Source organism: Pongo abelii, chromosome 11, assembly GCF_028885655.2.
Source record: "Pongo abelii isolate AG06213 chromosome 11, NHGRI_mPonAbe1-v2.0_pri, whole genome shotgun sequence".
Taxonomy (NCBI): Eukaryota; Metazoa; Chordata; class Mammalia; order Primates; family Hominidae; genus Pongo; species Pongo abelii.
The window spans coordinates 37,187,484-37,210,229 of NC_071996.2; the positions used below are offsets into that span (position 1 = coordinate 37,187,484).

The 22,746-nt window shown below is 39.4% G+C and overlaps 1 protein-coding gene across 8 annotated transcripts in view; it reads left to right on the forward strand.

Annotated features, from left to right (window-relative positions):
* The first annotated feature begins 2,172 nt into the window (after positions 1-2,172).
* CCNT2 (cyclin T2) overlaps positions 2,173-22,746 on the forward strand; it is a 38,968-nt gene continuing 18,394 nt past the window's right edge. For 4 of the 8 annotated variants that reach the window (XR_654307.4, XM_002812435.6, XM_009237668.4 and 1 more), the window contains exons 1-4: positions 2,173-2,330; positions 3,128-3,209; positions 19,969-20,097; positions 22,118-22,178. Coding sequence is in view for 6 of the 8 variants with exons in the window: in XM_002812435.6 (XP_002812481.1) it covers positions 2,173-2,330; positions 3,128-3,209; positions 19,969-20,097; positions 22,118-22,178 (430 nt within the window). In the remaining 2 variants the exon portion in view is untranslated. Of the gene's footprint in view, positions 2,331-3,127; positions 3,210-19,968; positions 20,098-20,224; positions 20,971-22,117; positions 22,179-22,746 lie in introns of those variants that run through there. The other 4 variants (XM_054549301.2, XM_054549304.2, XM_054549302.2 and 1 more) reach the window with 4 other exon arrangements.

The following is a 22,746-nucleotide window of genomic DNA, read 5'->3' on the forward strand; positions in this document are numbered from 1 at the left end:
CTGTATTACTTTGGGAGACAGTACTATTGTAAATGGCATTTTTTAATTATAAATTCCAATTGTTCATGGCTGGTATACAGGAAAACAATTGATTTTTGTATTCAACCTTGTATGCTAAAATTCTACAGAGGAAGTTTTATTTCTTCCTTCCCAATATGTATACTTTTAATTTACTTTTCTTGTTAGCTAGAACATCCAGTACCACGTTGAAAAGACTGGTGAGAGGGGACATGCTTGCCTTGTGTCAGACTTTAGGTGGAAAGAATGTAGTTTCTCACAATATAAACAATCTATTGTTAGCTGCAGAATTTTTGTAGATGCTCTTTATCAAGTTGAGGAAGTTCTCCTTTATTCCCAGTTTGCTGAGTTTTTATCATGAATGGATGTTGAGGATGGGCATTTCTTTTATTTGTGTGTGTGACAGGATCTCACTCTGTCACCCAGGCTGGGGTGCAACCTCACCTCTCACGTTCAAGCGATACTCCCAAGGAGCTAGGACTACAGACGCCACCACATCCAGGTAATTTTTTTAAAAACTTTTGTAGAGATGAGGTCTCATTATGTTGCCCAGGCTGGTCTAGAACACTTTGGCCTCCCAAAGTGCTGGGATTACAGCCGGGAAACACTGCACCTGGCCAAGGGTGTGCACTTTTAAAATGTTGCTTTAAATCAATCTATCCTGGAAATTGTAAGCAACATAAAACATAAAACAAGGGAGGTGAGTATGAAATAGCAACTGTTACAAAAACTGCCTACTATAATCAATATTCTTGTGCAATGCAGTATGCTGAGCGTGGGAGCCCCCAAAACAATCACTTGCCTCCATGGTCTTTGGCAAATAGATATTACTTTATTTTTTGTTTCTGAGTCAACGTCTTGCTCTATCGCCCAGGCTGGGGTGCAGCAGCGAGATCTAGCTCACTGCAGCCTCCACCTCCTGTGCTCAAGCCATCCTCCCACTTCAGCCTCGGGACTACAGGCGCACCACCAAGCCTGGCTAATTTTTGTATTTTTGGTAGAGACGGGGTCTCGCCATGTTGCCCTTGCCCTCGAACTCCTGACCTCAAGTGATAGGCCCACTGGACCTCCCCAAGCACTGAGATTACAGGCGTGAGCCACCGTGCCCGGCCTCCAAACAGTTAAGAGTTTAAATTTTGAAACCCTATTCACAACACAAACTCCGAGTGAAGCTCTGCGGCATTTTCTTACAGGAAGAAATACAGGAGTTAACAGGTATGTGGGATGCTCCCACATCAAATCCTAAAGATAAAATTTTAACTCAGTTCCTCTTGCACTATGTGATTCTCCCCAACCTTGTCTCGCAGAAACCACAGCGCGGCCTGAAAACACGCTCCGTCTAGATTCAACACCTCATTTAGAAATTCAATTTCTCGTTGCTAGCTGGATAGCGTTTGCCAAGTAATTTGAAGAAGTAAAAATAAACCGGGTGGTCTGGGATTTAAACAAGATAATGTAGGGTGAAAAAAAGCAACTCAGGCGCGGACAGCCATGGAGCGTGACTTCCTGTGCACTCTTTCCCCGCCAGCTCCACGCCAGAGCCGCGCGCTAGGCGGAGACTGTTGGTGGCGGAGGCCGGAACCGCACGCCTACGAGACTGCGCGGACCCGCCCGAAAGGAAAATGGAAGGAAGTAGAGGCGTGAGGCTGCGACAGTGAAGGGTATTTTTCTCTTTTTAAAGGGCCGCTAGACCTCCTGTCAAAGGAAGCGCCCGACGGGCCTCCGAAGTACACGCCCAGGCCCCCATAGAGCAGCCGCCCGACCGCCTCTCTCCACACCGGCCAGACTCCACCCTCTCCCACTTTCCCCTCCCCTCTCCGCCCCTTCGCCCCGCCAACCCTAGACCCGGCATGCGCTGCGCCGACCTTTTCCTTCCGAGCCGACCCCCACCTTCGGCGCCTCCCAATGACAAGCGGCGCGGAGCATTGTGGTCCAGTGCACAAGAGCGAGGCCGAGGGCAGAAAAAGAAAGCAAAAGACTAGGGCGAGCCGGTAGAGCGGGCTCCGCGCATGCGCAAGGGCGGAGACGGTAGTGAAAAAGGGTGGTTCGTGGTCTACGGCGAGCGGAGTGGGGCGGGGTCGCGCGCCTTGGCGGGGAGTCCGCGAGCCAGGAGGGGCGGGGGTGAATGAGGGAGCGGGCGGAGGAGGAAGTGTCATGGCGTCGGGCCGTGGAGCTTCTTCTCGCTGGTTCTTTACTCGGGAACAGCTGGAGAATACGCCGAGCCGCCGCTGCGGAGTGGAGGCGGATAAAGAGCTCTCGTGCCGCCAGCAGGCGGCCAACCTCATCCAGGAGATGGGACAGCGTCTCAATGTGTATCCTTTTCTATCCTCCGCCGCTCACGCCCTGTTTCCCTTGCCCGGTCGCCGGGCCTGGTGCCCCGCGAACATGGCGCCGCCGGCCTCGGCCTTCGCTAGGCCTCGGCGCCGCGGTCAGGGAAGTAATGCTCCAGCTCGAGCAGTCGCGAGGGGCCAGCAGAGGAGGGGAGGAGGAGATAGGACCCCAGGAATGCGGGCCAGGAGCCTGCGTTGTGTAATCTGTTTGGGGCAGCGCGTGGTGGTGGCGGCGGGGGATGGGAGTGTGGCTCAAGCGAAGGAGGAATTTTAGGGATTATTGCAGAAGAGGGGCGGCTCCTTGGACTTGTCCCTGACCCCGAAGGGTTTGAGAGGTAGGAGGGTTAGCGATGCTGAAAGGCCTAAGTGTTTTCCGCAGCCTTTCCCGGCTCTCGTCGGTGGCTTGATGGCGGCTCTCTTCTACCTTGGGAGCGCACTGGAGGTCTTTATGTTCTTGGCGTGGTTTTGTATGGGTGTGTGCGCGCGCGTTTCAACTGTTTCATTTTGAGTTTAGTCAGTCGTAGCCATTGATAGATAGTTCCAGGGCCCTTAGCGCTGTTAGAGTGAAAAGATCAGCAGTTCTTATTCCCATTTATTTGGCGTCAAGCCTATTTTCTTCCTGCCGCCCCACCCCCCGCGGGCATTTATTTCTTTATTTCCAGTTTGGGGTTTGGATTTGAATGGGAGGTATTGGAAAAGAACCTGGAAATTTTCCATCAAAATTGTTCTCGGAATGAGATCTTGCTTTTGTCAGATATTTCCTAAATATTACGTTCCAGCTCTCAGCTTACAATAAACACTGCGATTGTTTATATGCACAGGTTTTACATGCACCATTCTTTCACCAAATTCAACAAAAATGTAAGTACTAGTTGTCTGTTTTCACTGTCCGCAAATTTTAGGGTAAATCGATACGCAGAAAAAAAGTTGGTCATTGCGTTGTTGGATTTGGTGTTCTGAATTAACGGTAAACGTATATCACGTGATAAATATTTTGCTTCAAATGGGGGGTTTTTGTGTTTTTAAAATTTATGATGAATTAAACTGCAAGGCACTGTTAAGCTCTGCCAGGCCTTTTAAGCTAAAAAAGAAAAACATTTATTTCTTTACAGAGTTATTACATAGGTTTTCTTCATTTAAATTCTAAACTTAACATTTGAATAATTTCAGTAGTGATGTACAGTGGAATTGGGCAAGCCTGGTCGTTCTGTGATACATCTTAATTATGTTGGACTCATTGTTTAAAAGACTGTCAATTGAGATTAAATTAATTATGGCATTCTTTTGAAAGAGCTATTTAGTAGAAATAATTCATTTCTTCATTTGCTAACCTAGTAATTTCTTAAGATGTCAAACATTTCTGTTTATCACGTTAGCATCAATTGTCTCCTAAAATTTTGGGTGATTCAAATGTCAACTCTTGCTTCAGCTATAGTACGTCAGGAATATGTTTATGTATTATTAGTAAAATTTATACCTGAATATTAAGGTACATAACCTGTAAACCTTGACAAGTAGAGTAATGGCATTTTGTTGAAATGTTCATTTCATTTATGAAAGATACGAGTTTGGTGTATGTTGAATAACAAGCATACTGTGTTGTGTGTGTTAAAAAAAATTGCATTTTGTTTAGAAATGCTTAACTCTGCTTTAATTCTATCTTTGTTACTTTTTATCATAGTTATTTTTAGAATATTATTCTGAAAGGTATGTGTAGAAAAATGGACCAAAGAAGACTTTCTGCTATTTGTGGATAGTCATTAGGACTTATTTGCTAAGAAAACAATCCTAGGAAAGATCCTCAGAATATTATTTTTGAAATGGAAGGAAAGACTTCATGGTTTAGATGGAGTCCTGCCTTAATCTCTTCGGATCCTATTTCGTTTATCAGTTTGGCATATAGGTTTATCTTGGACCATATGTATTTTAATATACATTTTGGTCTCTTGAAGACGTCTTCTATTTCTTTTTTAAATCTGCGTAATTCTTGCTCTGTTGCTTCTAGTTTCCTAGTTATTTCTTGTGCAAAACACTTAGGTCAGTGATAGTGTTATGGAAGAGAAAGGAAGCCACTGGTGATAACATTTAGATTAAGGGAATTCAATTTTTATATAAATTGTCTCCAAAGGCAGTAGTGAACTAATGAATGTTAATATAAATGTGGCTTTCCTTACGTAACCCTGGATAATAATGGTAGAACTTACAAATCAAAATAGTTCTGACTATTCTTTATATGGCTACAGATGTCCCACTTGCTGAATCAGGCATACTTTTCTACTTCCAATAAATGATCTAGCCACAAGTCTTCACTTCTTTTATTTATTAATTTTTTTTTTATGTTTTTGAGACAGAGTCTCACTGTCACCCAAGCTGGAGTACAGTGGCGCTGTCACGGCTCACCACAACCTCTGCCTCACTGGTTCAAGCTATTTGCCTGCCTCAGCCTCCGGAGTAGCTGGGACTATAGGTGTGTGCCACCACGCCCGGCTAATTTTTGTATTTTTAGTAGAGAGGGGGTTTCACCATGTTGGCCTGGCTGGTCTTGAGCTCCTGACCTCGGGTGATCCGTCCGCCTCGGCCTCCCAAAGTGCTGGGATTACAGGCACGAACCACCGTGCCTGGCCATCTTCACTTCTTTGTTTTGAGTCCTCCTTATAATTTGTCTTTATGGCGTGGTTGGCGTGCTTTACAACAAATACCCTGCTTAAAGCCAGAATTCACAACTTTAGATTGTCATTTGCATTCTAGTTTTCACTGTTTTACTTAAATGTTTTCCTTCAATAAAAAGGCCAGGGTATTAATTTTTTATTACCTTCTTTAATGTCTTATTGTGTATGAAGGTAAACTTCAGCATTTTTACGTAGTCAGTAATAATTGAAATCTGTTCGTTTTGAGAAATAATATTATACCTTTCATATCTGTTGTCTTTTTTTACCTTTGCTATTATAATATCAAAAGTGGTTTTTATATTTGTGTCAGTGCACTTGCATCAATTGCACAGCCTCACTTTTATCTTTTTTCCCCTCTGTTCTTTTAAGGCAAAGGGGGTGGTCTGAAATTGAATGTGAGTTGCTTTTAAATTTGTATTATTCCACATCAGTGGGAAATTTTTTTCTATATACTGAAATGTCATGGTAAACTTAAGCATGAATCTTCACCAGAGTAAACTGAACACTAAATGTTCAGGTGACTTAATTGTATTTTCCCACATTGACATATTAAAAGTTTTAAAACCCCCAAAAGTAATGTGCTGTTGTATTAATATTTAAGAATAAAATCAATATCAGCATGTTTTGGTGACCCAGAAATGGTCTCTTATCATTGAGTTCTTTTGTCAGTTACTCAGAGTTGAATAGCTGTCAGCAGTAAATGACTTTTATATGTAGCCTAATTAGATAAATCTACATTTTGTTCACTAGATGCAATGAGGTTCATGTAATTGGAATTAATAAAGAATGGCCTTGCTGGATCAAGCTCAAAAATAAATTAAGTAAAGTGTAAAAGCCCTGGAGCCAAAAGTGATGCCAAGGTATATACTGAGGGAAAGCACCCACCCCTCAAGTCACACTAAGTAGATATTGACCCAGCTTCTCTTACAAACTCTTAATTTGGTCTTTTGTGATGCATTTTTTTTTCTTATACCAGTTCCAGGTCTCTTAAGATTAGGTTGTAAAGAGCACACCCTTTTCTAAGTATTTTTGTTGGTCATGGTCTGTTCTCATAGCACATCTCCAATTTATTTGATCTTTTCCATCTTCTCTTAGTTCCATTGCCTCTTTCTTGAGCTCTAGCAATCAGAACTCAATGTATAATATGCAAGATTTAAAGCTATTGTAGGGCCTGGCATGGTAGCTAATGCCTGTAATCCCAGCACTTTGGAATGCTGAAGTGGGCGGATCTCTTGAGGTCAGGAGTTCAAGACCAGCCTGGCCAACATGATGAAACCCCATCTCTACTAAAAATATAAAAATTAGCTGGGTGTGGTGGTACATGCCTATAATCCCAGCTACTGGGGAGACTGAGGTTGCAGTGAGCCGAGATCACATCACTGCACTCCAACCTGGGCAACAGAGCGAGACTCCGTCTCAAAAAACAATAATAATAATAATAATAAATAAATAAATTTTGCTTTTTCTCCTGTTCATTTCAATTCATTGTTATACTCTGGTCATGTTTTACAGGAGTCAAATCAGCATGTGTTTCATTGTGAAGTCTAAGCAGGTGTTTATAGCTCACTTCTCTTTCTGCCTTTTAGTTTAATAAAGCAATAATTAATCCAAGAATAATCTTATGCCCGAGATCCATTAGCATTACTCGGAAATACTGCGCTGTCCGGTAGAACTTTCTGCATAGCGCAAGTTTTGTGTATCTGTGCTCTTCAATGTAGTAGGTACTAACTTGTAAATTTGAGATGATTAGTCTGGATGATTTTTTAATTCCTTTTAAACTATAAATTACCTCGTTGAAATTTTATTAAGATCTCACTATGCCAGGCACTTTGTATTTGTCTTGTTTTCTCAGGTAAGGTATTCTCCTAAGGAAGCAGACACAGTTACTAAGTGACCTGTGCAAAATTAAAACTATTACGTGGCTGGGATTTGAACCCAAGTCCTTTGCTTAATCCCAAACTGTAGTTCTCACTTTTTCCTATTCTAGTATATTTCAGAAGTAGAGCACAGTAGCAATTTATGCCAGTGATTTGTAAGATTTATAAAGTAAACAATGAAAAAAACCTCAGATTTTGATTTGCCCGCCTCATTGCACTAAATCCAATGAGGTCCTCTTTATAAGTCCCAAATTCCTCCTTTTCAACTATACATCAGTGTTAGCATTTATGCATTGTGTATCACTGTTTTTCCTTAGGGTGCTTTCTCTTTGCTTTCGTGTGACTGTGCTCTGTCAGGTTTTAAGACTCAGCTGAAGTTGCTACTCTTTCATAAAGCATTCCCCAGATAACTCTCTTCCATTTGTGAATTTATCTCTCTGATATTACCTTTGAATCTTATTCACATCCAGTTGTATTCCATCTATTTGGGAGTTTATAGTGCTGTAGTATAACTGTACATGTATGAGATGAGTGTTTTCTTTTTAATTATAAAATATATAAAACCACCAAACAAATGTATAGCTTAGTGGATTATTATAAAACAACCTTGTAATCACCAACCAAGTCAAGAAATAGAACTTTGCCAACTACCCCAGAATGCCTCCATGTGCTCAACTCAGTGTCGACACCCTCCCTCCAAAAGTAACCAGTATTCTTTTTTATTTTTATGAGATGGGAGTCTGGTCTTGTCGCCCAGGCTGGAGTGCAGTGGTGCAATCTCGGCTCACTGCAACCTCCACCTCCTGAGTTCAAGTGAATCTCCTGCCTTAGCCTCCTGGGTAGCTGGGATTATAGGCGTGCGCCACCACGCCCGGCTAATTTTTGTGTTTTTAGTAGAGATGGCTTTTCACCATATTGGTCAGGCTGGTCTCAAAGTCCTGACCTTGTGATTCCCCCAACCTCGACCTCCCAAAGTGCTGGGATTACAGGCGTTAGCCACCTCGCCCAGCCCCAGTATTCTTACTCTAACAGTAATCACTTTCTTTATAGTTTTAGCACCCAACTCTCCATTCCCAAATACCATAGACCTTGCTCATTATTAAAAGTTTGGTAAGTCTTTGAAGTCTCTCAGTATGCATGTTTCCCCTCCATCCTTTTATGTCACCTAAGTTTTATCTGTTGAAGGACCCTAGAGTGTGTGACTTGTAGAGTTTCCAATTGTCTGAATTTTGCTGATTGTATACTCATGGTACAGTTTACTGTGTTCCTTTGTTCGTGCATTCCTGCAAAAATTGATGATTAGATCCAGAAACTTAATCAGACTCCTGTTAGATCCCTTAGGCAAGACTGTAGATGGTGTTAATGTTCTTTCGTCAGAAGGTCTAAAGTCTGGTTGTGTCTCTTTGTAGTGTTAGTGGCTGCTGATATTCAATGCCTGGGTCCTTTCATTCATTGGTGACACTCTAATTCTGTCATTTCTTTCTTACAAATTGGTATTTTTGTATTGGAATTCTTGATTCATCTCCTATGTGGACACCCAGTGGTACGTATCATATAGGATAATTACTTGATTTTTGCCCTTTTTGTGATACAGTTCACATACTGTACATTTCACCCATTGAAAGTATGATTCCGTAGGGTTTGTGGGTTTTTTTTAGAATATTCACAGAGGTGTGCATCAATTTTTAGAAGTTTTCACTACACCAAAAAGAAACCCCCAACCCCGCAGTCATTTCTCCCTATTCTTCCCCCAGCCTATTAATAGACATTTCATTAATGGAATCATACAATATGTTGTCCTTTGTGACTGACTTCTTTCACTTACCGTATTTTCAAGGCTCATCTGTGTTGTTGCATTTATCAGTAAGTTGTTTATTTTTCTTGCTGTACTACCCATTATTCCACTGTATGGCTAGACCACATTTTATATGTATGTTCATCAGTTGGTGGACATTTGGATTGTTAGCCACTTTTTGGCTAATATGAATATTGCTGTTAAGAACATTTGTGTACAAGTTTTTGTGTAGGCTTGTGTTTTTGGTTTCTCTTGGGCTTATACCCAGGAGTAGAATTGCTGGATCATATAGTAACTCTAGATTCCAATAATATTGGAAACTTGGATAGCTGCCTTTTTTTTTTTTTTTTTTTTTTGAGACTAGGTCTCCCTCTGACACCTGGGCTGGAGTGCAGTGGCACAATCATGGCTCACCGCAGCCTCAACCTCTTGGGTTCAAGTGATTCCCCCACCTCAGCCTCCCAAGTAGCTGGGATTACAGGCACATGCCACCACACAGTTAATTTTTTATATTTTTTTGTAGAGACGGGTCTCACCATGTTGCCCAGGCCGTTCTTAAACCCCTGGACTCAAGCAGTCCTCCTGCCTCAGCCTCCCAACACTCAGCCTAAAGCAGCTCTTTCCAGTGTGATTTGTCACTTTAAGCACTACTCTTCTAATCTTTTCTTACACTGTCTTTGTGTGAACTGAATACTCTTCGGTTACTCATTTTTGTGAGGTACCAGCTTTCCTGAACTTCAAAAAGGTGATGTACTTTCAGAGTGCTTTAATAATTCCACAGAGCTCCCTTTTCTGTTATTTTGTATAATGTTCAGAAGTGTAGCAGCTTACTTTCTGGGAGTTTCTGGCCCTCTTCCCCTCCACATTTTTAGTTTCACTTTTTCCTTGTCCCTATCTTGCTGATTGTGCTTTTCCTCCCAATGGTTTCTCTTCAAACTGGAGTCTTGGAAGAGAACCTTGGGAGATCAATTTCAAAAGTTCGTAGAAGTTAGCTTCAGTCTTTTAATCCTTACAGTAGGTCTCTTGCATCCATCTACTTATTGGACTGGCAAAACTCCCAGTTCTAGCTGCTGTTCTCACATTGGCCTGCCATGATTTCCAGTGAATGTCTTTTGGCTGTTGGAGGTTCTTCTTGTATCAAGTCCAGCACATTCCCCATTCCTTTGCATCATGTTGCACTGTGCTGTGTATGTTGACATAGTAGCCTGTTTTGTCCTCATTCATATGTATTAGGAATTCCCTAGGAATGGCTTGTCATGTGATTTGGTTGTCACTATCCATGGGGTTTTGGTTTTGCTATCTTGTTGCTCTGTTTTTCTGTGGGGATTTAGGTATCCCTCTGCAGCCATCATCTCAGAATTCTTCAGGTAAATCACTAAAAGTTTATCTTCATTCAGGAGATGATACAATCATTTCCAGTGGGACCACAATAGGCTGTCATTTAAATGTACTTATAAATACTTCTGGGAAGATGAAGTTGATTTTTTTAAAAGAATAAATCACTTGAAGTTTATGTTAAATAAGGAAGCTGTGGGAGAGTTCATTTATTAATAGGCATTACAAAGAATATATGATATTCTTGATTGATTTTCTCAAATTAATTCTGAAAGCTACTCTAGAACTTCCCCAGAAAGCTTTAAATGTTATTTTGAAACATGCTGCTCTTATCTGCCTAATTACAGGGTTGCTGACTTCAGTGACTCTGTATCATTATACAAGTCGTATAAAGTATTCCTGAAGCCGCTTAAAATTTTTTTTGCAAAATTAAGTGATTGTAAAATTAAATGATTGTGAAATAACTCATACATTTTCTCTGCACACACAGATACATGTATATTTTAGCCTTGGTAATTTATATGCTTCTCTGTGGTCCTAGCTCATCCTTTTTGTTGAGTCATCGCATGGCAGGAGTGCAAGAGAGTGAACCCAGTCCTGCAAGATCCAAGGCCCTTTCAAACCATAACAAATTCTAAACTTAGGTGTATAGAGTAGAACAGGTTTATATATTAACAAATGTGCGTTGAGTGTTTGCATTGGCCAAGGCATACAAATGTCTCAGTATAAAATCAGACAGATTTTATATAGTTTATAAACTGATTTTCAAGGCCATTTCAGAACAGGGGTTTTGTTTTTAGTATTAATACCTAAAATTGGTTAAGGTAGTTTTTTAAGTGAAAATCCAATTAGATCACTGCATTTTATTATAAACATACATATACATTCTAGGGAGTACATATTTACACATGTTGTAGGAATTAGGGGAAATGATGGAATCTCCTTACCACTCTACATTTTCTGGTGTTAACCTAATATTTTACCCTTAAATAAGCTAAGGCTCTGATTGTTTAGTGACATATTACATACTCCTTATATGGCTATATATAAGGAAATACATGTAACGTGAATTTTTCTCTAAATTATTTGGAGCTGATATAGGAAAAGAAATGGGGAGAATTGTAGAAGTTCACCTATTTGTTGTTAAAAGTGAAGTTAATGGCTTGTGCTTAGTGACAATATGTAGTTCAAGCAATTCTCCTGCCTCAGCCTCTCAAGTAGCTGGGATTATAGGCATGTGCCAACACACCCGGCTACTTTTAGTAGAGACGGGGTTTCACCATGTTGGTGAGGCTAGTCTCGAACTCCTGACCTCAGGTAATCCACCTGCCTTGGCCTTCCACAGTGCTGGGATTACAGCATGAGCCACCATGCCCGGCCTCACGTTATATTTCTTTTTTTTTTTTTTTTCTGAGATGGAGTTTCACTCTTGTTGCCCAGGCTGGAGTGCAGTGGCGCGATCTCGGCTCACCACAGCCTCCGCCTCCCGGGTTCAAGCAATTATCCTGTCTCAGCCTGCCAAGTAGCTGGGATTAGAGGCATGCGCCAACACGCCCAGCTAATTTTGTATTTTTAGTAGAGCTGGGTTTTCTCCATGTTGGTCAGGCTGGTCTAGAACTCCCGACCTCAGGTGATCCTGCCTTGGCCTCCCAGAGTACTGGGATTACAGGCATGAGCCACCGTGCCTGGACTATATTTCTGTTTGACAGTGATGGTGTGGGCTATAGTCATTTGTATCCACTAACAAATAGAATTACTATTGGCTATTCACACTATAGTAATTCCTTCCGAAGGCACATGTGCACTTTTCACACTAATCTTAAACTGAGGGTTAGAAGTTTAAAACAAAATGGGAATTTTGGCCGATTCTGTGGCCAAAAATTGGAAGATAACGAAACTTTATATAGTTCCATGCTTAAAAAGAAATACCTGAGAGGGCAGGAAGAGAACATTCTGAGGATTTGGGGCCAATCTTTAAATGATGCAAGGATTCAGAGAGGATACCAGGTATTTCCACACCCCCACCCCAAGGTAGATATTTCAGTTACTTTGTGTTGCTATAGCTCCGCGATTGGGGTTTTGAATGCCTAGTGTGAGTAACTGTTTGAATTGATATGCTTCACTTTATGTAGACTTAAATATCTGTTAAAATTATTTTTGTTACCCAAACAAGCAAATTAATAATTTTATGAAATAATTGCTTTTTAAAAAATAATTTAATTGCATAATGTAAATGCCAAAAAGTTACTTGCTGTTTAAGAAATTGATATTCTCAAAACAAAACCTGATTCTACTTTTAAATTAACAAATGTGTGATAAAGTTATACATGATTAAGATGCATATTGTTTATTAGTATTTGTTACGTTATGATTAGGCTTTCGGTTTCCTTGAAATGTCTTTTGTTAGTGCATGCACACTACATCTATGGAGATCTGGCCAGGCATGGTGGCTCACACCTGTAATCCCTTCGGGAGACAGAGGTGAGAGGATTGAACCCAGGAGTTCAAGACCAGCCTGGGCAACTTGGCGAGACCCTGTCTCTACAAAAATTAATTAAACAAAAATTAGCCCGATATCTTGGTGTGTGCCTGTGGTCCCAGCTACTTGGGAGGCTGAGGCAGGAAAATCGCTTGAGCCCAGGAGGATGAGGCTGCTGTGAGCCACATTCATGCTACTGCACTCCAGCCTAGGTGACAGAGCAAGACCCTGTCTCAAAAACAAAGAGAGAGAGAGAGCGCTAATAAATAGATGCCTTTTTTTTTTGAGATGATATCTTGCTGTGTTACCCAGGCTGGAGTGCAGTGGTGCAATCTCAGCTCACTCCAGCCTCCACCTCCTGGGTTCAAGCGATTCTCCTGCCTCAGCCTCCCTGAGTAGCTGGGATTACAGGCATGCACCACCATGCCTGGCTAATTTTTGTATTTTTAGTAATGACAGGGTTTCACCATGTTGGCCAGGCTGGTCTCGAACTCCTGACTTCAAGTGATCCACCTGGCTTGGCCTCCCAAAGTGCTGGGATTACAGGCATGAGCCACCCCGCCTGGCCTAAACAGATGTCTTTAACGTTAGCTCCTTTAAAAAAAAGAGAGAGAAAGATGCAATTCATATACCGTAAAATCCACCTATTTAGAATGCATAATTCAGTGGCTCACACGGAGTTGTACAACCATCACCACAATCTATGTTTAAAATATTTTTATCACCCCAAAAAGAAACCTGGTTCCTGTTAGCAGCAGTTCACCAGTCCCACTCCCCTTCCCAACCCTGGGCAACCCCTAAATTATTTTCTGTCTCCATAGATTTGCCCATCCTGGACATTTCATATAAATGGAATCATGTATATATGGTCCTTCACGAAGCATGTTTTCAAGGTCCATTCATGGTGTAGAATGTATTAGTACTTCATTCCTTTTTACTGCAGAGTAATTAATATTCTGTTCGTCATGTGGCTGTACTTCCTTTTATTTATCCATTTATCAGCTGATGGACATTTGGGTTGATTACACTTAACAGCCATTCCACTGGCTATTATGAATAATGCTGCTATGAACATTCATGTACAAGTTTTTATGTGAACATATGTTTTCATTTCTTACGGGTGAGAGATACATGAGAGTGGAATTACTGGATTGGCATGGTAACTTTAGACTCCAATAATCTTTTTGAATAGCTTTTAAAAAACATTTTGAGGAGCTGCCAAACTGTTTTCCAAAGTAGCCATACCATTTTGTGTTCTCACAATGTGTGAGAGTTCCAATATCATCACATTCCTCATCTTTTTTTTTTATTGTAGCCATCCTAATGGTGTGAAATGATATCCCCCATTCTATGCATTGCCGTTTTTATGTTCTTGGTGGTATTTGCAGCACAAACATCCAGTTTATTAATATTTTTCTGCTGTAACTTGTGTTCTTGATAGCATACCTAAGAAACCTTTACCTAAACTGGAGTCATAAAGATTTATTTGTCTTTTCTTCCAAGAGTTTTATAGATTTAGCTCTTACATTTAGGTCTGTGATTCCTTTAGAGTTAGTTTTTATGTATGATGTAAATAAAGATTTGAATTTTCTTTTTTTTGAGACGTCTTGCTCTGTCCCTCGGGCTGGAGCACAGTAGCGCCATCTTGGCTCACTGCATGCTCCACCTCCCGAGTTCACGCCATTCTTCTGTCTCAGCCTCCCAAGTAGCTGGGACTACAGGCTCCCGCCACCACTCCCGGCTAATTTTTTGTATCTTTTAGTAGAGACAGGGTTTCACCGTGTTAGCCAGGATGGTCTCGATCTCCTGACCTTGTGATTCGCCTGCCTCGGCCTCCCAAAGTGCTGGGATTACAGGTATAAGCCACCATGCCCGGCTCATTTTTTGTGTGTGGGGGGGGCATTTGAATATACAGTTGTCCCAGCACCATTTGCTGAAAAGAGTTCTTTCTCCCACTGAATTTTCTTGGGATTGTTAGTGAAAATCAATGGATCATAAATGTAAGCATTTATTTCTGGACTCTGGATTCTATTCCATCCCCTTATGCGGACCACGTAGTCTTGATTACTGTAGCTTTGTAATAACTTTTGAATTCGGGAAATATGAGTCTTCTAACTTTGTGCTTTTTCAAGATTGTTTTGACTATTCTTAGTCCCTTGTATTTCCATGTGAATTTTAGGATCAAGCTCATCAGTTTCTGCAAAAAAAGGAAGCTAAGATTTTTATAGGGATTGCATTGAATCTGTAGATAAATTTGGGGAGTACTGCCATCTTCGTGATAATCTGTTCGAAGGAAAGTGGCCTTTTGTAACATTTATGTAGTATATTTGAATTCCTGTGCAATGTTAATGTTCTTGTTTCACAATACAAGTCATTTTTTGTCCTTTTGGTTTTTTAAGAGAAGGGATCTCACTCTGTTGCCCAGGCTAGCCTCAAACCCATGGACTCAAGCAGTCCTCCCACCTCAGCCTCCCAGGTAGCTGGGACTTAAAAGTGGCATTTTTTAGTATTTATTGTAGGCTGTTAGGAGCTGTGTCTATATAAGAGAGAGTAGATAGAGCCTTAACTATGAAATACTAAGTATTTTATAAGTTGATTTTTTTCATTTTTTCTTTTTTGTTTTTTTGAGACAGTCTCACTCTGTCACCCAGCCTGGAGTGCAGTGGTGCTCGCTGCAACTTCCGCCTCCCAGGTTCAAGCAATTCCCCTGCCTCAGCCTCCCAAGTGGCTAAGATTACAGTTGTGTGCCACCATACCTGGCTAATTTTTTTTTATTTTAGTAGAGACGGGGTTTCACCATGTTGATCTCGAACTCCTGACCTGTTGGTCTCAAACTCCTGACCTCAGGTGATCCGCCCATCTCGGCATCCCGAAGTGCTGGGATTATAGGCATGAGCCACCACGCTTGGCTGATATTTTTTCTTTTTTAGAAACATTCATAATGCTCAGGTACTCCCCACTAAATAATTTTTTAAATGCTGGTTATGTTAATCATTTTCAGTATATTGTTTAAGTATAATGTAGTTACTCTATGGAAATCAAGCCTTATTGTCTTCTTCAGTACTGCTTTTCAGCAATATGGAATACTGATATTTTGGGGCCGTTATTAACCCAGCTTTCTTTTAAATGTAGTTAGGTAGCTTAACATTCAGCTTGAAGATTTTTTTTAATTTTTTAATATAAATTTTCTTTCACGTCAGTCTTTCACTCACATAATTATTTGAGTGAGAAAACAACTAAAATGCCACACTGGGTTAATAACATTTTCTGCAGTTCCTTAATGCTGGTGTTTCTAGTGCAGCAAAATTAAGGATTTAAACCACTTTTTAACAATGTGCTGGAATTTTGGTTTGATAGGCTCACGCTTGGCAAATGCCAATTAACAAATGGGCATTTTGACTTATTCCACTTCCTTCTTTGTCGACTTGTTACCTCTCTTGTCTTTCCTCTACTTTCCTTTTCTTCTTCTAAGACCTTCTTTCTATAAGCCTGTAGTAAGGTTATACAACTATCCCTTCTCCTAAACTATAGCCTTAGCAAGAAATTTCCAATTTCTGAGCTGTGATAGTCTGACTAGAGCTTGCTGAGTATTTATTAATGAAGTCCGTTTCAAGGCACTGAAAATAGTTATCCTAGTGTTAGTCAGGGATTGGATAAGGGAGTGTTTAGGGCAATTAAGGGCAAGGGGAGAAATGGCATCACTAGCCTATAGAATCTAAAGATGAAACACAAGAACAGGTTAGAATGAACCTGTTGGTAATAGTAAGTGAAAAGGAAACTTGGAAGCCTTTTCTTTGTTTCTGTTGGGGTTTTCCTGGATTGGGAGATTTAATGTTGAAGAGTAATCAGATAGCTTTGGCTAGTTCTTAAATACAAATGCACCCACAAAGTGTTTGCACAGGATTAATTATTAATATTAAGAGAATAAGGACTGGAATGATTCATTGAAACTGAATACAGCCATCTTCGGTGACTTAGAAATTACCCAGACTTTTTGTTAACTCAGCCTGACCTTGCCTCCGCTATCAAGGTTGAAGCCAGCAGTGGAGAGTGAAGAATATCAGCAGTAAGGGTGTCAGGAGCAGAGAGGGGAGACAGCAGCCAGGAGTGGGCAGGAGGAGAAAAAATGGAGAAGGAAGGGAGTCAGATCAAGAAGTAGGAATGGAAACAAAAAGGAATAAAAAAGAGAAGGAGTGAAAGGAATACGGATGTAAATCATTGAAGTAATGTCAAGTATCATAAATTCAGTGTTTGGATATGCTTGCTTAGACTGCAGCAGGACCCTACAAGAATTAAGTTCACCTGTGAAAGGAAGAAGGTGAACAAGAGAGAAGGGAATTTAAAAAATACACTTGTTAAATTGTTTTTTAAATTTAAAATCAACATTAACATGCACAGTTTTTAAAATTTTTCAACATCATAATAATATTTGAGTCATATTACTAGGGAGCACTATTCTAAGTCCTGTGTATATTGGTTCATTTAATCCTCACACAACTTTACAAGCAGGTACTATTAATGTTTCTTCCATTTTACAGATGCAGAAACTGAGCCACAAAGAGAATAAGTAAATTGTCTAGGCTAGTCAGATCACAGAGCCAATATTCCACTTGAGGCAGCATGGCTACAGCTGGCTCTGTCACCTCTACCTCCCCGTCTCCATGATTTGTATGATATATTTCTATAGAAATTTGTCTCGTTTTGAGAATGTTAGGTTTCCTTGAAATAGTTATATATCTGCTAGAGTAACAAACTCATGACACTATTCAGAGTTCAAACAATTCTAAACACTATTTGCATCAACTTCCTTTTACTTTTTTCCTTTTAATTTGAGAACGTTTATTAAACTAGGTCCAAAATACAAAAATAAATAGTGCATGGTCCCTGTCCTCAGTGAACTGAATCTCAGCTTGTAATTGTTTAGTTACTTGAACCAAACCAGCTGTATTCCTCCAACAATACTAGTGTGAATTATTTGGCTTGAACCAAGCTTGCATGTGCCAGTGAATGTTTGTTGGCTTCAAAAGTATGCTCACCTTTAAAAGCTATGGACAAACTAGTAATATTTCTGTTACCCAAAACATTTGGAATTCTTTTAAGCCTCACAACAAAATCACCTTCCATATAAAAAGCAGTAGTACCTAGTTTGATCACCTTCCTTAATCATCCTTGAAATTAAAGCCTCACATGGATACTCACGAAATATTTATCTAAAAAGGTGTTTTGTTTTGTTTTTACAGCCTTGATGGAGGAAAATGTTTGCAGGTTATAGAGAAGGAAATGTGAATGGAGTTAGTGGATTTCACCAGGAACTTTGGAAGAGTGTGTGGTATTAGTGTTTAGTTGGAAAGTATTTCTTGATCAGTGTCTTTCAGGCAAGTAAGAGAAATTCTGGATCATCTGACAGGAAGGAAGTTTTAAGTACTAAATTCAGTCTAATTTGACTTTTGACCTGAGCCTCTGTTGCTTCACTCTGACAAATAGTTTTAGCATTTGAAGGCTTGATTAGCCATTCGCCTGTTAGACATAAATAATGATAATAAATGAGAGATTGTGGGAAACTGAGAGTGTCTTCATTTTCTTGAACGCCTTATGTGGGCATCAGCTCTCAGATTTTTACAGTGGCATTTGGAATACTTTGAATTTAATATTGTTGCCATTATATATTATACATACCTCATTCATTCAACAAATGGAACCACAGCCACATAGCGCTAAATACTAGGAACACAAATAAAGAACTCTGTTCTGTGTTCAAGCTACTTCCAGACTAAATTACTCTTTTGAGCATTCTCTATTTTTCTAATCCTTTCCTTGTTGTAATTTTAAAAGGAAGAAATAAGTTGAAAGTCCAAATTAAAATTATTCACTCGTTTTAAGGTAACATTATTTCTAGTTCTTGGGAGCCAAACTCTATTTTACATCTGTTTTAAAGATTTAGCAGAAGGAAAACTTCTTGAAGTCATTTTTACTTCATTTACACATCTGCAGATGCAGTTGGACTAGAAAGGTCCTTTTCAGATCCTAAATCCGGTGATTAAGTTTCATATTACATTTTAAAAGATCTCATACCGAAATGATCCACTGTCCCTGTATCAGAAATTTTCTTCACCTCCAGTTTGGCATTGTTTCTGTACAGTAATTGGTGACCCCCCCCACCAAGACATAGTGAGGCTCAAATGTTCATCTCTTGAAAAATGGGTACTCAAATCTTGACATTTAGAAATTGTCTTCCTGTGGGAAATTTCTTGAATGTAATCTTAAAACGTTATTTGAGTTTATTTTATGCCTATTTTCTAAGTCTGCAGTTACTTGGTTTATTATTTACTTTTGGGGTACATATTCAAACTTCATGTTTCTCTGTCTTAGTATCTTTGTAGTGCTTGTGTTCTTATACTTCTGTCCCAAGGACCTAGTTTACTAAGCTAAAAAAAAAAAAAAAAAATTGCTAATTTCTGAATCTCTGATTGGCAAAGTTTCTACTATATTGGTTTATATTACACGCTTATACCCTGGTGTTGTAGCTGCTTTCATTATTGCTATAGTTAAGTAATAGAGATAATTAAGTAACAGTTTTATGTTCAGAATCCTCCTTATTTTGCCCTCTAGATGGTTTTTCTGTTCCTTCAACAAGATAGTGAAGCTATCTTCACTATCTTGTGTGGCAGTTATAGCCACCCAAGGAATCATTGCTTGATTTAAAAGAGTACTAGAAAATGGTGACTCTGTGCCTAGAAAAGGAGTATAGTGGGTATACTTGATCCGCTTTTCATCTTTTTTTTTTTTTTTTTCAGGTATAGCATCATCTTTTTGCTTATTTTCTTCTTTGCCTCCACAATGTGCAAATTAATATTATTTAAACTTTCTTTTTAGCATTTTTAGTAGTTCAGTCAACTTACTTACTATGTCTTTTCTCTTTTCCCCTTTGTTCTATGTGCAAAATGAGTAAAACAGATTTATAGATTAGTTCTATTTAATGAATAACTTTATTAAAACTATTACATCAGTCTTGTCATAGCCCAACTCACAGTTCATACTATTAATATTGCATTCCTTCCTTGCACACCTCCCCCCTTAAAAAATAGAGAGTTTGGGCTGGGTGCGGTGGCTTATGCCTGTAATCCCAGCACTTTGGGAGGCCAAGGCAGATAAATCATCTGAGCTCAAGAGTTCGAGACCAGCCTGGCCAACATGGTGAAACCCTGTCTTTACCAAAAATACAAAAATTAGCCGGTGTGGTGGTGCACGCCTATAATCCCGCCTACTCAGGGAGGCTGAGGCAGGAGAATCGCTTGAACCTGGGAGGTGGAGCTTTCAGTGAGCCGAGATCACGCCACTGCACTCCAGCCTGGGCAACAGGAGCGAAACTCCACCTCAAAAAAAAAAAAGAAAGAAAGAAAAGAAAATAGAGGATTTTTTGAAATATATTTGTTTTTAAATGACCAGAGTTTTATCTTTTCTGCAGATAATATCGTCTACTGCATTATTTTTGGCTGCAAAAGTGGAAGAACAGGCTCGAAAACTTGAACATGTTATCAAAGTAGCACATGCTTGTCTTCATCCTTTAGAGCCACTGCTGGATACTAAATGTGATGTATGTAAATACTGGGTTTTTTATTTTTCTTTGTAAATTTGAAACTTTTTCTTAATGTAGGCCTAACAAAAATACACAGTTCAATTAGTGTTGCCTTCCAAATGCTGCTTATTTTATTACCTCTTAGGAATGCAATGCCAGGAAGCAGTCTGGAAGAAAAACATATCATGTATGTTCATGAATTTGGATGTCATTCTGAATTATAGAAGGCTTTGATTCCAAATGCTTTGTTGATTCAAAGATACTTTTGTTTCACGTTTTGTTGTTCAGAGTTATGATATATGTAGAGGGTAAGTCCTGTCACCTCCACTGGAAGCTGTATTTGAGACCAGAATATAAATAACTCCTTAAATTGTCAACAGATGAAGGAACAGAAAATCTTCTGAATTTACCCCTAGATGAGTAGTCTTTTTAAAGTATTGTTCCTTTTTTAATGCATGTACTACTACTTATCTCTCTGATACATAAAGCTGCATTTTATTATGCTTTCATGAGCAGCTTTTTTTTAGTATTTTAATATTCCTAGAGTAATGTTCCTTTCCAGACAACTTTATCATCAGCATTGTAATAGACCTTATTTGAAAGAACTGTTTTAAATTTTTCTGACATCTTAAGATGGAAGTTAGAATTGTGGCCCTTTAAAAATTTTCGACCAGGCGCAGTGGCTCATGCCTGTAATCCCAGCACTTTGGGAGGCCGAGGCAGGCAGATCACCTGAGGTCGGGAGTTTGAGACCAGCCTGACCAATATGGAGAATCCTTGTCTCTACTGAAAATACAAAATTAGCCAGGCATGGTGGCACATGCCTGTAATCCCAGCTACTTGGGAGGCTGAGGCAGGAGAATCGCTTGAACCCGGGAGGCAGAGGTTGCGGTGAGCCGAGATCACGCCATTGCACTCTATCCTAGGCAATAAGAGTGAAACACCATCTCAAAAAAAAAAAATTTTTTTTTCTAGCGTCCTGAGTGACTTAATCAGGAACCTTTACCCGTTGAATGACTAACAGACTATATTAATTCAAAGTCCAGATTAATTTAAGCTTCGATGGAACTATATCTGATTTTATTAATGGCAAGTTTTATCATAGATGTTGGCTTTAAGGGAGTAAACTATTAATGTAGCCATTAAATAATAGGTTGTCATTATTTAAAGATAATTCCTACAGTTTCTATTAACTGTACAAATTCAGAACTATTTCTTGGGGTACTGTTTAAATAATAGAAATTGACTGTTTTAAAAATCAGCTCAATGACCTTTCAAAGTAGAGCATAAATAAAATGAAAGGTACTTTTACTCTCTGGCTTTAGCAATACGTCCTTACAAAAATGAATATAGGTATATTCATATCTGTAATATAGTATTTCCTTATCACTTTGGTCAATTGTCATGATTTCAGAATAGGACAGCAGTAAATTTTTCATATCCTTTATTTCCAGAGTAATTGTAATAGAGGGATAATTTCTTGAAATTGAGTAAGGAGTTTCTCTGGTATTTATGTCCCCATGGGTATGAGATACATTATTTTGGTATGTTTGGTCATTTCTAAGGCGGCAGGGAAGTTAATTCTAAAATTAACTCAGTGACTTACTGTGACTTGAGGAATTACCACATGAAAGTCCTAGAGTGAGTTTGTAAGCCAGGTTTGGGTTAAAGGCAGGTTTGAGTTGGATGTTTTTAATTGACTTGGTGCTTCCTGTCTTTAATATCTCTTGAAGCACCAATGCCTAGGTTGTTTCACTTTACAGACTGTGCACATCTCCTTATTTCAATTAACTTACCCTCTTTCGTATTGGTTAGGTTTTTGTTTTTTGCTGTTTGTTTCCTGTTACAGAAAGTAATTCAGTTTAGGCTTGCTACAGAATACAGGTTTTCTCTGTCACCCTCAATTTATTTTCTGCATATTTTCAAACTACTGTGGTTCTTTTGTAATCAACCTGTAATTTTCACAAGATGTAACAGTCATGTAGTCTAGTAATGTTATTTTTATTTTAATCAATTTGATAATATTTTTATCTGACAGGCTTACCTTCAACAGACTCAAGAACTGGTTATACTTGAAACCATAATGCTACAAACTCTAGGTACGTACTTACACCAGATAATAGCTTTTTGTGTGTATTTCACTAAAGCATTCTAAATAAGTGAAAAGATTTCTGAAATAATGGTGTTATTGAAGAAAGTTATTTTAAAACAGGTTTTAGACAGAATAAGGTTGCCTGCTTATAAGGAAATTACTTTTCTAGAATTTAATTTCATTTGGCATAGTTAAATTGAATGGTAAACATACCCTTCAGTATGATTTCTTAGGTTTTCAGGTAGTTGAAGTACTATGCTTCACTCTGGATTTGCACTGTAGAGTAAAATGGTCCTTTAGGGCTGTTTCACATGATTATGGTGTATACAAACCCACACAGCAATCCTTGTTCTCCTCAAGCTTCCAGTCAGTATTTTATGAGTATATCGCCTTTTTTTTTTTTTTTTTTTTTTTTTTTTAAGACGGAGTCTCACTCTGTCGCCCAGGCTGGCGTGCAGTGGCACCATCTCGGCTCACTGCAACATCTACCTCCTGGGTTCAAGCAATTCTCCTGCCTCAGCCTCCCGAGTAGCTGGGACTACAGGTGCATACTGCCACACCCGTTTATTTTTTTG